Genomic DNA, 15,296 nt, shown 5'->3' with positions numbered 1-15,296 from the left:
GGTTTTTTTTGACGTAGAGCTTCAAGGCATTTCATCAAACACCTGTTATGCCTAGATAATTCTGCTAGATTATTGTGGGGTAAAATTTTCACAATCATAAATTTATGATAGAGGGTCATCGGCAATCCTACAAAATGCATAAGTGATGCTAGAGATTATTTGATTGGAGGGGTTCTGGACAATGAAGTTCCGACGATCAAGTCAGATATGTGTTTTCTCTTGAATATATATATATATATATATATATATATATATATGAAGTATTTAGTCTGTGAATAGCTAGTTCTTTACCTGATGCCAATACTTGGTCAGAAGTTCCCCAACACATCAAACAAAACCAATTATTGGCATGTTTTGTTTTAATTTTTATACATTAAACAATTAAACTAAGAGTAATATAGTGAACAAATTAGTTACTTAACATTCAATATAATCAAGATTACAACCCAACAGATTCAAACCAAACAAACTAATATTGCTATATATATATAGTATAATAATCATCATGCCCAGACCCAGCAATAAAACAGTGACTGACTTCACAACCCACAATTAAGAAAACAACATCCCAATAAGAGCAGCAACCATGGGCACCATCCACACATGGAATTTCAATGAAGCATCTGCATCTGAAGTGGGGGTTGGAGAAGATGCTGGGGCTCCCTCCACTGGCAACACAGTGATGGCCAGCTTTTGCTTTCCTACCTCACAATGCCTGCCCACGCCACAAATGTACCATTTCCTTCCAGGGCTACTCAATGTGATCACATCGTTACCGGTAGTTAGGGCTTCAGGGCTAGCCGGTACACTGCAATCCTGGAACCCGGTTCCGTTAACCCTATGAACAGTGTGCGCTCCTTCTGAATACTTGAAAACTACAATGAAGAAGGAATGATGAATTTATTCAATCATGTAGACACAAATTTAAGTTCCTATCATGGAAAGTAAAGAAAGCTTTATTAGTGTATATAGTTGAGTAACGCTAAGCATGCGGGAGGTCCGCGTGCTGGGCCAAAGGCCCAACTCAACTTGTTGGCATGTAGCCCGACTTTGCTCTCCAAAAGACAAACTTGGCGGTGTTGTTCTCGATTAAAAAGGAAGTATATAGTTGAGTAATTTACCAAGTTTGTCACCAACACGAAACTGCTTCCCGTCAGCCCAGGCTTGGTAATCGAAGTTATTTGTCCAGCCACTGTCGTCCCCAACGATAAACTCGGTTGCCAAAACTGATGGAACAGTGATGGCAACAATGACAATGACGATGAAGAAGAAATGGGAAGACGCCATTGGAATTGTTATTCACTAACAAACTCAAATTTTGTGTATTGTTTTAGAGATGATCACCTTTGTAGAAGTGCTTGTCATGAAAGAATAGAAATGCAGGGTATATATAGATTTGTAATTGCATGCATGGTTCCGGCAATGGTCGGCACTGCCGAATGGCCGGATTTGAATGCTTGAGATTCTGGTACATCAATTAAGCAGCATTACATAATTATTTTTTTTTGGAAGCATTACTTAGGCTTTAGTTGTTGACTGATTCAATAATTTAACTTTTTTTAACTTAACATTATGCATTTGGTAGCTGCCAAGTGCTAAAAGAAAAAAAGAGATTAATTGTTCCCATTCTTATAACAAACAAGCAAGGGAATCTAAACCGCAAGACAAAATTATTGAAAAAGTCTCACATCACTAAAATAAAGATTTGATAGATAGCATATAAGTCCATCAGTTTAATTGACTTAATAAGAAGCATTTTCAAGCCGTGAACCCTGAGAGGTTTTGGAAGACCCAGAAAGTCCTATGATGGGTTGGGTTTGGACTTGGGAAATCGGATAATATCTTACAATGATAGTCAAGTTTGGGCAAGTGAGACCATTGATGTTTCTTAATAGTAGTATCAGAGAGAGGTTATTTAGCTTGAATGTGGATAGTACCTGTGTGATTTCCGGTTCCACTTGATGGGTTTGACCCCGGCCCACAAGTGAGTAAGAGATTTGTTGAGAAAATTCTAAAAAAAAATACTAAAATAAAGATCTAATGAACATGTTATAAATGTTACTGTAGTATGTTGTAGTTGAAATATTTGTTGATCATTTTATAGTTGTCATCAATGTTAGTGTAATATAAGTTTGTTGTAGAAATATTTCATCACTGAATTTATTATTTTTGGGTGATGATTGCTGAATATTTCATATTTATGTGTAGTATGCCCATCACCTCCTAACTGTATTTGATCTTTGGACGATGTATATTTCATATTTATATGTATTATGTCTTGGACTTATTTGATTTTTTCTTTTGGATGATGGTTAATTGAAAACCTTATTTGTGAGATTTATACATTCAGTTTCTGCTTCAATTTAATCATTTTTACCCTTAAATTGTCATTGTTACAATTGGCGGGAACGGGTAAAGGGACATGAATTCCCTTGACGAGGGACATGGACGAACAAAGAAGCCCCGCCCCATTGACATCCCTATTTACAATAACTAGATTTAGGCAAAGGCAACGATGACAGATTCACCACGAGGTATCTAGAAATAGAGCTTGAGAAAAGTTGATTGTTCAACGCTTTTTAACTAGGGCCAAAATCGATTTAATGTAAGTTCTTTTTATCCAACGGCTCAACAACAATTAATCAAATGTCGTCATGTGAAAAACTCTATGCCTGCCACATGCATGTGGACATGACAGTCCGTGCTCATGCTCATATCGAATGTCCGGAAGGTAAACTTGTTTGGTGTCATTCTTAGTTAACAAATAAAAAATTGTTAAATGAAGTTGAAATTAGTTACTTCATATTCAATATTAGTTAATATATATTCAAATCAAATAAATAACTTTACATTAATCGGTTAATCCACTAGCTCTGAAAACCAAAATCAAATCATTCCTTCTCTTTATGAAAACCATCACACACAAAAACAAACAATAAAAGAACATTGATAACTCTAGAAAAAGAAGATCCCTAAAATGGACAACATCCACCCATAGAATTTCAATGAAGCAGAAGTAATAGTCCTGCCTGCTGCTGCTGCTGATGCAGGGGCTGGGCTAGGAGAAGGAGAAGATGCTGGGGTTCCCACTTGAGGTAAAACTGTTATGACCAGCTTTTGGTTCCCCACCTCACAATGCTTCCCCACACCACAAATGTACCATTTCTTTCCAGGGCTACTCAATGTAATCACATCGTTGCCGCTAACCAGAGCTTGGCTGCCAGCCGGCGCAGCGCAGTTCTGGAACCCAGCAACATCAACCTTGTGGACATTATGCGCTCCTTCTGGATACTTGAATACTGCAACCAAGAAGCAACGAATTCATTCAATCATACAGATACACAAAATTAAATGAATTTTTTTAATATAGAGTTGATTAATTAATTTTACCCAGTTTGTCTCCAACCCGAAACTCCTTTCCTGCAGCCCAAGCCTGGTAATCGAAGTTAATCCTCCATCCATTACCGTCTCCGACGAAAAAATCCGTAGCCAAAACCGATGGAAGAAAGATTAATGCGACGGTGGAAATAGCGATAAACAATTGGGAAGAGGCCATTGAAAATGTGCTTTTGTTGTCGTTGATCAGATGGTTTGGAAGTGCTTGCCACAATTGCTGCAATGCTGCCTATTTATATATATATATATATATATATATATATAGAGAGAGAGAGAGAGAGAGAGAGGTGAATGAGTTATAATATGTGGATGATCCGGCTGTAGGCGGCAATGACTGCCGGATGGTTCGATTGGACAGGCATCAAACGCGGTTTTAGTAAATTTTTGTTGCAAGTGACTCAATGCTTGGGGTTTTTGGTTGACTAATTCAGTAATTTAACTCTTTTGTCCTTGAACATTATGCACTTGTAGCTGCCACGTGTCTAAGAAAAGTTGTTTTATTGTTTATCTCATGAGAAGAAATAGAAAAATAAGGGAGAGAGGAGGAAACTTGGAACTTAATTAGTTCTAATATTTTAGCCCAAATAGGTTGTTTAATCTTTAGGATCATTGATGGGGAAAGAGAAAGGAATTACAAGTATGAGAAATGAATCGAATGTATGTCTTCAAACATCCTCCCCTTAATGCCAATTATGAAGGACTGGGGAGGAATATATAATTTCTTATATGGTTGTTTTTCGGAGCTAAAACAGCTTATAAGCTACGTCAGTCATAAGCTCTCCCAAAAATACCTCTTATAAGGTAGCTTATATTGACAACAAATAAGTTTTTCTAAACGGAGTCGTTTTTTCTTATTATGTGTGTTTGGTGGGGCGGAACCGTCGATGGCACCTCTCTGCCAAACATCTTAATTAAAACAGCGATACTACTACCAAATTACACACTCCTATTTGGAGCTTGTAGTGCTGGACTGCAATTTAATTTTTTAAAACTTTTTCCTTTTTTTATATTACAATTAAATTGAAATTTATAAAAATTAATTTAAATAAAAAATGTAATATAATTTTCACAACGTGTGAACTATTATCTAAAAGTTTCGACAACACCTCACAACTTAATTTCACAGGTTATGAGCTAACTTTTTTTATGAGCTAGTGTTGACCACTCTACCAAACAGAGCCCTTGCCTTTCTGACGAGGAGGTATAGGCTTTCGACATACATAAATTCTGAAAGGAATGACAAATAGTTGGAAAGGAAAGGTGGTGATGATGATAATGATAAAGAACAAGAAGAACAAGAAGAAAGACATTCCTATTTCCTGCAGCCATGATTCCCAACCCATGAAACTTCTAAAAAAACATGATTTCTATTTATTTCTCATGGAGTAACCATTACATGTGATGTTTCATGCTAAGAGTTAAGTATGAGGGTGGTGAGGTGGGCTTAATTGGCTGTACAACATTGGCTTGTGATCTTGACTTAGAAACTAAAACTTATCTGCGTCACAGAGCTAACCTTTACATGGATTTCTGAGACTGATACTTCAGAAGTTTTAACAAAATGAGTTGTCAATATGACCTGAACCTCCAAGAAGTATGTATAAAGACCTCAACCATCTTTAAAGTCTTTCTTCACAACAACGAGTATTCATTTAGTGGATCTCCCACGCAACAGTAGTAGAAGGTACAGAAAACCAGTAGAAGTATCCGCACCATATATCGCCATATCTGTCCTCCGTTACTGTTAGCGGATACCCAAGTTCCTGTCGTATTTTTGAAGTTGAAGGATTAAATTTCGAACATCAAAGCATATAATCAAATAAAGTAAAATTATATAGTCTTCCGTTGTTGTACCTCATGCACAAATGGTTTCCAGCTTCAGTAATAGGTGTAACACTCCCATATTTAGGCGTAACACTCCCATATTGAGCCTGCCTTACGGAGAAGTGAGAGAGTTTTTCTTTCAAATTTATTTTCTGCAGGATGTGAAGTTATGTTAATGAAGGTTTAACCAACGAGAATGAAACAAGAAACTATGACAGCCCACATCAAGAAGAGTTTTCTTTTAGGGATGCTCACCTCATGTTCTGCTTGCAAAGGAATCAGTCTATTCTCTTTTGATCCCTTATACCGATGAAAAAGAAAATTAAACAATGTGTGAAGCAAGATGAAACACAAACAATAACATTGTATGCACATCAATTTATTTTTCAATTTTCAATCTTAAAGCTTTACCCCTAAATATTAGTTGTCAACTGCCAAATAATTACTCAAATCAATGGGAGTACACAAGAAATTTTCTTCCTCCACTAAATTTGTTCAAAAGATACACTATCAACCAATTCTTTTGTATCCATATCATTCTTCACTAGTTGAATTTATGGGGTTTTTGGGCCTCTCGTTACTCTTTACTGTCTCCTGTTTGGATCCTCTTAACGTTCAGCCAGAAATAAAACTTTAAGAAAAATATTTAATTTAATAAGAAATTATAATTTAAATACAAAGGAGGAGCACCTGTGTATATGTAGAGCTTGGTCGAGTCAATTTCAACTGAGATCCATTATGCGTCTGGAGTTCGGATGTCAGTGAGAGCTAAGCATTCAACAAATAGAGGGTATCAGAAAATGTGGGAATATGTGTGCGTGTGTGTGCATCAGCAACGCCTATAAAGTAGAAATATTTGAGCGCATTGTGTGCATCTACAACAACTATAAAGCATTATGAAACTTTTTAAAATGATTTAGAATGATAGGAACAATTACCTTACTGAAAAGTTCTGTGGGCGGATGGTGATGAATCCTTTTGTCTGTATGGAAATTGAATTCCTGTGCCAAAAAAATCAATTTATGAAATTATTTCTGATAATTTAGGCAGTAATAAATATTACATATATCAATTAATTACCATTGGCACAGTGGTTTCCCTTTTGCTGTTTCTGAAAACACCAAGATCACCTTTACTTGAGAATATCTGTATACAGGACTAAGAATAAGCTCATATTTTTGATAGATAAAAAACAATACATGGCCATGACTTGTAGTGTTAAGTCACTACCTTCTTATTAAGAGACCGAGCTTTAAATTCGTGCACTCTGAGGAAGCCATGAGCAATTGAAAAATAAGCAATGGTGAGTTCTCATGAATATTCCACGATAAAACCTAGCACTCTGAGCAATGAAAAAGTTTTTACGGTGATAGAAAATCACACACTACTACTATTACCTCATAAACTCTCCATTTCCCTTTTCAGGAGCACAAGCATTACTTGGTTTGTCCAGACACTACATTCACAACAATACATCTAATTACATAAAAACCAAAAAAACAAAATAGAAGTAAAATAATGAGCTTTACTAATAATGTACCAAAAACTCTGAAGTAATTCCATTATGCTAAACATAGGGTTCGAATGAATAAAATTAAAAGGCAATGTTATTTTCACCTACAAAATGCACTAATACATCGAAACGAAATTTCATTAGTAACCTTATCAGCATCACTGCAACAAAAAGAAGTTGAAGAAACAGTAGAGGTATGTTGCTTAGCCCTTTCTAATGTCTTCAAGTGAAATTCCTGAAAAGGGATGGCAGAGAAAACTTTTAGCTGCTATAAGTATATAAAAGTTTTGGAAATAAGGATGGGCTCTCTTATTAATAAAGGAATAGTAGAAACTGTTCATGTATGTTTAGAGCTAATACAAGGAAATACTATACTCCAGCAAGAAGCAGGAAATTTATGTGAAGCATTTACCTGAAACTCCGGCAGCCTAGGAGTACTTTTCTTTGGGAGAGGTAATGAAGGAGCCTCAAAAATCTGAAAACAAGCATGGATTTAGGAAATTAACACAAAAAAAGAGAGATATCAGATGCAAAATAAAAAAAAAATCCATGGTTGGTACCAACTTTTCTGTTAAATGGTCGAGCTTTGAAACTTGGAGGAGCCAACTTGACCTGTTCTGGATCTGCGTTTTTCTTTGGCCTGAAACACAAGTACATGATCAAATGTGATATTCAGTTGCAAGGATCATTTTCTCATACCATAAGTGGGATAATGACAACTAACCTCATTCTTTGAGCCCTGTGTGCTGTTTCAAGGTCAGGTTCTCTTGGAACAGTAAGCTTGAGCTTAGCATGAACAGAACTGTTATCAATGGTTCCATCCTGCAAGACAGCCATTGGTCTTAGGAAAACCTAACTGACAGTATCAAGTGAACCTTTAAAAAATTTAATTTGTTAATTGTTACTATGTACTACCTTGAGCCACCTCCAAACTCAACACAAGAGATATAAAAGAGCCAACTTCATCTCTTATAAGCCAAGATTTTTTGAAAAAAAATTAAAGTCAACCCCATCTACATAACTATGGCGTCAAACATTAATAGCTGCAACTTCCTCATAAAATTAAGTCCTACTAAACATGGCCTAAAAACTGAACTGGATGCTGTGAATTCAACATTTGTCGTAGTTAGTCAAAATACTTTTTTCCCTTACCTATTCTCTTCCTTCTATTAAGAGTATCAAGGCGAAGCCGTCGCAGTCAACCTTATGAAGGCGTAATTCCTAATTTCTATCTATTCCATTAAGCGATGTAACTTCATGCAGGGTTGATTATAATGGCTCCTCAACAAGCACTCTCTATAAGTATAAAGTTTGAGAGGCAAGGCAGAACAGCTAACCATCAAATGAGTAGTGGTAAAGAATATCAATAGTATGAGAGGCATATGTGAGCATTAAGAAATAGCAAGCGACCTTTTTAGGCATCTTGTGTACAAAATCAGTTTGCTGCTTTACATCAGCTACCTGTCACACAGAAAGAATGCTGAGTATTGTGAATCCAATAAAAATTAAACAACTATCATTGAATGCGAATTTGAGTCCATCATGAATACAAATATGGATTATTGCAAAACACAGAAAACCCAAATTAAACCCAGTAAAAGATGTCAGTTGAGGAAGTCATATATTATGATTATGGTTTTCCAATATAATTGTCACAATCAACTTAAACCATAACACAGTCGAACATGTGACTCAATAGTAGAGTTGTTAGGGTGCAACCTAGAGGTCACAGATTCAATTCCTGAAAACAACCTCTGCACATAATATATGGGGGTTAGGTCTGCATACGTCCACTTGTCCCCTACCCTGCCCACTGCAGGAGCCCTTGTGCATGGGAATTATTTACCTTTGTAATTAACCATGAGTTCAATGACATGGAAGCATGAAAGAGGAACAAGATAGATTAGTGCAATACAAACCTTACGCAGGTTACCTCCCTCAAGTTTCTGCCTCTTGGCAGCTTGACTTTCAACAACAGAAGAGTTATACAAGCTTCTCTCATTCTGGAACAATTTTGTCTGATATCTATCAACAAGGAAAAATGATATTAGCAACCTATAAAACACTTTGCACTTTGCACTTTGCACTCTGCACTCTGTGGGAATCTGATTATAAATCAAAGACACACTGGAATCAACTTGCCATTGCTTGTTGCTACACACACAGATCAATTAAGTTCAAGGGAAATATTGTTGTCCAATGTCCATCCATTTTCAATTATGATGTATGTAAAGAACTCCTAACACAGACGGGTTATGGGGTATGTAAACAAGTCATGGAGCATATAAACTACTGTTAATCACAAAACATAAATAGATTCAGGTAAAAATATAAACAATTTTAAATAGTTTTAGTTTAAGGTATTATCCGAAATCACCAAAACATAAATGGTCACACAAGTCTTTGTAGAAAGAAAGAGAAAGGAACACTCGAAGAATCACCTGGAGCCACCAACTTGGGGAGGCTGATTTTGCTTTGCTAACTGACTTGCTGTTGGCTTCATTAAAGTTGAGCCCCTCGGACGAATTGGCTTTACAGAAGATTTCGTTTTATCTTTCAGTTTATTAGTCAATGTATCATTATTAAACGTCAATCCTGCCATGGCTCAATTCCAATCGAGTTATCTAAGAGTTTTATGTGAATATCAAACAATACAATGTAAATAGAAATGTCAGCAAACATTCTTAAACAGTGACAAAGCCCATGTATGAGTCAACATATTTTCAAACATCAGGCAGAAATATACATAAGCAATTTAATTGCAAACTGATTACCTGTGGCTAATTTTAGTGGCTGACTAAAAACTTTATGAAGATTCCAGTTCTTTACGTCCATGAGGATTCTTCTATCCGTTCCGTCACAATCTAGCATATGCAAAAACAACATTACACCATCAACACAACATATTCTAGACCGCGGATTCAAAAAAATACGCAGAAGAATTGCATCTGACTTCCTGTTTCTTCGACATATAGAGGTAACCGAATCATGATGTGCTGATTGAAAGTCACTCAGAACAATATTCCTCCAAAAACATACTTTGGATGTATTGAGCATAGATTTAGAGCAATTTCAGAGGACTTTGAATGCATAAATGTTGAAAATTTGCAAGAAAGATAACATGAGGAAAGATAAGCTATTATGAAGTCAATTTGTGGTGCTTCAACAATCAATTGTTTAAACTTTCTCCAATTAACTCCAAACCAATGATATGAGTCTTAGCTTTTGAGCTTTTAAATCCAAGTTACCCAATTAGAACATAAAGTCAAGCCCATACTAGTAAGACCTCTTCAAACTCGATGTGTCAAAACATTCTCAACATCATTGAAGCTTAAACACCACAACATTCAACTCGTGAAATGTGAAAATCAAAAATCTAACAAGTTGTCCGCATTTAGGTTAATGTAAAGTCTGAGAACAATGTTTTTCTCAAAGAAGCTTAATATACCTCTGCTCTCCATATCTACAGCAAAAGGTTCTGGGCCCAGGCCATCATTGGAGTCAAGATTGTGGGAAGTATCAGCAATTTCAGCATCTTTGTGTTTGGGAGAGTTAATCACATTTTCCAGTAGGATGTCTTCTCTTAGTGCCAACTTGGCAACAAAGGCTGAAAACGTTATCAAAAAAAAAATTATCAGCCAGTGGAAAAGCAAAATTGAAAAGTAATTTGTTGAAAAGAAAGAACAAGATAGGACGCTTGAAAAGAGAATTCAGAAGGAAAACGTCTACGGAAGCGCAATGGCAATGCCATGTGAACCGGCCTTAACCAAAATGCATAACCAGAAGCCCACACTTTTCCTTCAATGAAATTTTATAAAATACACAACTCGCAAGCGAAACTTGGAAAGCAGTTCGTCCAAGCTCAATAAATCATCAAAATAATTACACAAAAACAGGGAAAGAAAGGAAAACGAACACATATCCCTCCATTCAACACTGAAGAAGCAAAATGCAAAGGTATAACTCACGAGATGGCGGATAACTCTTGGCAGACTCGAACCAGCGCTGGAACTCGCGAGCCTCCGGGACGGACTCCTCTCGAGTGAAATCGAAAAACCGAGGTGCATCGAACTCGTAATCCAGATCAATCTCACGCGCCTCGAACACCATCTCCACCTCTACTTCCATATCCATATCCTCTTCCATCTCTCCCTCCCTCCCTCAATCCCTCTCTGTCTCCAATGCAGTCAACTCAATCCACTAACGCCATTGATCCCAAAAGTCGCGCTCTACTTCTCTCTCTATACCTATAGCTGTATATCCGCACCTAAATCTGATTGGCCAAAAAATAAATAAAATAAATAAATAAAACCTAACTATTGCAGAGCAACGGCGGAGATTTTGCCGAGACTTCACCGTAGAATCCCCGGAAAATAAATAGACAATATATTTCCTTTTATTTCTCTCCCACAGCATTTACAACAGATAGTACAAGCAGGTTTTAGCAGGATCCGGTTTACCGTTTTGTTCTTTGGCTTTTCTGTAACGACGCTCCTCCGGTTTTGACCTTTTGTAAACGATACAAAAGTTTGAATTTTTACTTAAAGACGAATATACCCAGGAATTTGTCCATAAGAATTGAAGGGATGCAGGGAGAAAGTAGTCAATTCGTATCGATTTGAGAAATCTCTTGTCATTGAAATTTGAGGCATTCTTATAGGCTTTTGAGCTCCCTTGTGTGGAAGGGCGAGCAATCGGTCGACCGTCGACTCTGAAATTCCGGCGCTTGTTGAATTTGCCCCTGACGTTGGAGGAAATTACAAGATTTGTCCCTAACGGTTCGATTTTTGTCAGGTCGTAATGTGGGGGCCCGCCTCTTCAAATTCAAATGTGTGGGGAACATGTGAGGGTAAAAGAGGAAGTTCGTGTCCAATCCAGTGCTGTACTTCAGTGATTCCATAAAGCTCGCAAAACGTCAAACGCTCTTGACCGGACCAAACGCGCAACAGTGTATACACTCAGCGTTTCCTACAGTATATGCTGCAAAAGAAAAGGCTCCATTGATCTGCTTTTCTTGAACGTTTTAGACCGTTGTAAGGTATGGGTAGAATATACCCTTGACATCATCTTGCTGCTTTCTTGCTTCACTCTGGTCCCAATTCTGTGTTACTACAAAAGTCTTGCATCATTTAGTGAAAGTCAAGTGATATGGATGTATAAAAATGACCCAACATCATAACATTTGTGACGCTTTTTGAACGACAAAGACTCGAACAATACCTCGCTCTCATCTTTTTATTCTACGTATCTCTAATCGCTTCTTGTTATCTCTCAAAATGTTCAAATTATAACATGATTTCGGAGTATAGACTCGATCATAAAAGATCATCCACCTGTTTTGGGTCATCCTGTTGGGCTTTTCGGATGTCACTTACTTGACTTCGGAGGTCCACTAGAGGATTTGGTCCTACTTCCATTTGTGTCACTACAAAAGTCTTACATTGTTAGGTAAAAATCAAGTGATATGATTTATAAAAATGATCTAACATCATAATACTTTAGGTGCCTTTTCAACGACAAAATCACGTGAGCCTTAGAGTTGGAGTGTGGAAAAAATCTCTCTCTCATCTTTTTCTTCTACTTCTCTTTACTTTCTTCTTCTCATCTAACTCAAAAATTTCAAATTATAACATTCTATCGGAGCATAGAATCAATCCTAAGAGATCCTTCACCACTCCCTGATGTGAAGACTCTACGACTATCATCTACTCACCATGCTTTTACATATTATTAGTGGCCCCTATCAACAAATTCTTAATCGTAGATTTTTGCCTCTATAGAGTTTCTTTCTACATGGTTTAAACCATAATGTGTTTCCTTTACATGAAAGTGGCAATCTTTATATGTGAACTTTTTTGTACAAACACATGAAATCCAAGTCTCACCTAGGGAAAGAAAGAGTCCCACAAAAAATAAAGAAGTAAATAGCACAGTTGTCTTAATAGGGTAGGGGAGGCTTTGTATAAATGAGAGTGGACCATCGAGTGCCTTTTGAAGAAATTTGAAATCCATGTCTCATATATCTTCATATGGTAATAAAGCAAACCCCATTTGTGTGTTTGTGGTATTTATTTGGGTATTTCCTTGTTTGCACAAACACTTCACTGAGATTTTTTTTACTTTTAGTTGTTAGATGACCAGTTCAGGGCTTCAAAAGGTTGGGAAGCAGGAGTTATTAATAATGGCGGTCTTTATTATTTGACAGTTCCACCATTGGATTCCCTAGTCAAGTAGATAAAGCTGTCCTACCATACAGTTCAACTTTAAGTTTGGGCTTTAAATTTGGGGGCCCAGACAGGAGATCTGATACAATGACTGAGCTTTGGTTTGGGCTGAAACATGACACGGTGACAACTGACAACTGAAGAGCCCAACTAGGCATCACTCTCTTTTTTGAAACGGGGGAGGGGGTTCGAACCCTGGTCACTAGGGTGATACACACAATCCTTTCCACTCTCATTAGTGGTTCGGGTGTATCTGCATCACTCTCTTGATTAAAAGGAATTAAATATGAGGTTTTTGCATGTCAAGGCTCGATTTGAGCATCGATTATGCAAATTTCTTTCTGATGCAAATGGTTGAGGCAATTCATCGAACACTTGGAGCACAGACCGACTGATCAGATCAAACCCCAAATTTCAAAAATTACCAACAACAACTATAGGAATATAGAACAAGGAGAACAAATACTCCAGTAAGATCATGATGAAACATTTATTTATATGGGCTTAATTATCTCTATCTCCCATTCAAGATTTGTGGCTGCATGGCCTGATATGTATAGTCAAAGAAAATGCATTATTGCTCAAAGAAATGTACATATCAAAGAGTTCCATACAACTCTCCAACTCCAAGTCGATCCAACAATCATTAGGCAATGACTCAAGACTTCTTTTTAGCCCAATTAAAATACTAAAGTCAAGTGTCAAACTTCTACTTTGGATATGTTTTTGCATCCAAATGTATTGTCCGCACTGGGTTATCTCGATCTACTGGTATTCCTACCTTCTCTTGATTTTATTTTAGGAAATTATCCCGTCTCTCTCGAATTCATTATTTTTTTTAGTTAAGGAGAGTGAGTAAGTATCATCTAATCTAATTGGTTACTTGCTACTCACTTTCCCAAACTAAAAAGGTTATGAGTTTAAGTGGAGGAATCGAGATAATTTACTAAAATAAAACCGCCGTGAGGGGAGGATAGGAATGCCAATAGACTTTAAGCGTGGAGCCAATCAAAAGCCCATGAAATCGAATACATGGAATTTTCACTCAACCTCATAATTTGACTGAAATTTTATTGTCAGTTAAAATTAATTTGAATAGCAACCCCTGAAATATATATATACTCTTGAGACATTTTCTCCCTTGATTGGGTGTTGAGTTCCAGTCGAAATACTGTTGCTTAGAAGTTTAAACTTCTTACTTAACTTGTTCAACTCTTTTTCTTTTTCTTTTTTTTTTTTGCTTGTTTTGTCTTCTTTTAGGTGAGGAAGTTGTTATCCTCAAGAAATGTTTTTTCTTTTTCTTTATTTTTTCGCAAAAAATCTTATTAACTATGTTATTTCATTTTCACATAAGTCATAACCACCCTTCTCTTCTCTATAAATATTTATGTATGCAGTCAATTCATGAATTGAGTGTGCATGAAAAAACTTGAGTTTCTAAAGAGTCCTATTCCCTTAACTTCTCAAAAACTCTGTTCACCGATAGTGAATCACTCCATCTCATTCCCCTTTGTTTTATTTCTTTCTCGCGGGGTAGCCTTAGTATGCTTGTCGAATAATTTGATTTCTCTACGTTTTCTACATGCGGGTTTGTCGATTAATAACAACAGTGCGACAATGAAGAAGATGATGATGATGATGATGGTCAATCTTTTGCGATCTACAACCAGAACTGTTTCTGTTTTTAGATATGCTTTGATGCTACCTCAAATCGTCGTATCTGTCTTAGATGTGGTTTTAAATTGATAGATCTGGTTATGCATATGTAAGTTCGTTGTTTTCAATCATACCTCCGTGTGAAGACAATAGTCCTTTGTTTGTTTTGTGTTGTTTTTTTTAGAATCAAGTGTTTTACCCGGTATAGTACCTCTGGTGTCCATTGATACCAGTAGATTTTAGTTTGTTTTCATTTTGTCGATGAGTCTTGTTTTAATGTGTTTCGTCAACCCATTCTATTGAGAAAATTACCGCTGGATGTGGTATCATGTATTGGTTTTCTACTAATGGAATAATTTCTTTTGACCTTCTTTTAAAAAAAAAACAATTGAGTGTGCATGAAGCTTGCATGGCATTCAATCACTTAATTAATTAATCAGTAGTGTTAGGTAGCTCACTCGTATAGTGGTAGTTCATGGGAGCCCAAGTCTTTTAAATAAAATTTTAAAGCGTTTTAACTTTCAAAATACATGTTAATTTTTTTAAAAAAATTACATATTTAGAATCAGCGCATAAAACTCTTTCTAAAAAGATTCATTGTCGATGAGTTTTATCAACTAAATCATAATTCCATCGTTTTTTTTAATGAAATTTCTTAATTTCATTATTTTTTTCAGTGGAAT

General features: G+C 36.4%; 2 protein-coding genes across 3 annotated transcripts; both read right to left on the bottom strand.

The window, feature by feature from the left end:
• Positions 1 to 552: 552 nt before the first annotated feature.
• Positions 553 to 3,618, bottom strand: LOC119986805 (blue copper protein-like). The gene is made up of 4 exons (XM_038831502.1): positions 3,391 to 3,618; positions 2,959 to 3,299; positions 1,122 to 1,299; positions 553 to 875 (listed from the first exon to the last, which is right to left on the bottom strand). Exons 1-4 carry the CDS (start codon positions 3,554 to 3,556, stop codon positions 553 to 555), a joined length of 1,008 nt encoding a protein of 335 aa, XP_038687430.1. The 5' UTR covers positions 3,557 to 3,618.
• A 1,126-nt stretch (positions 3,619 to 4,744) lies between these two features.
• LOC119986658 (protein TPX2-like) lies at positions 4,745 to 11,221 on the bottom strand. Of its 2 annotated transcripts, XM_038831303.1 has the most exons (18): positions 10,702 to 11,221; positions 10,182 to 10,340; positions 9,508 to 9,597; positions 9,175 to 9,328; positions 8,653 to 8,758; positions 8,144 to 8,194; positions 7,458 to 7,555; positions 7,298 to 7,373; positions 7,146 to 7,208; positions 6,882 to 6,968; positions 6,618 to 6,676; positions 6,451 to 6,487; positions 6,301 to 6,366; positions 6,159 to 6,221; positions 5,911 to 5,988; positions 5,476 to 5,520; positions 5,251 to 5,372; positions 4,745 to 5,159 (listed from the first exon to the last, which is right to left on the bottom strand). In XM_038831303.1, exons 1-18 carry the CDS (start codon positions 10,877 to 10,879, stop codon positions 5,141 to 5,143), a joined length of 1,551 nt encoding a protein of 516 aa, XP_038687231.1. In that variant the 5' UTR covers positions 10,880 to 11,221; the 3' UTR covers positions 4,745 to 5,140. The 2 variants fall into 2 exon arrangements, 1 of the variants encoding a protein (XP_038687231.1); XR_005465318.1 differs by lacking the exons at positions 4,745 to 5,159; positions 5,251 to 5,372; positions 5,476 to 5,520 and adding an exon at positions 5,538 to 5,758 and having other exon boundaries at positions 5,814 to 5,988.
• Positions 11,222 to 15,296: the final 4,075 nt, after the last annotated feature.

The sequence above is a fragment of the Tripterygium wilfordii genome, chromosome 20 (assembly GCF_013401445.1).
Source record: "Tripterygium wilfordii isolate XIE 37 chromosome 20, ASM1340144v1, whole genome shotgun sequence".
NCBI lineage: Eukaryota > Viridiplantae > Streptophyta > Magnoliopsida > Celastrales > Celastraceae > Tripterygium > Tripterygium wilfordii.
The sequence above is the reverse complement of the archived record's forward strand: the minus strand, read 5'-3'. Positions and strand labels throughout refer to the sequence as shown.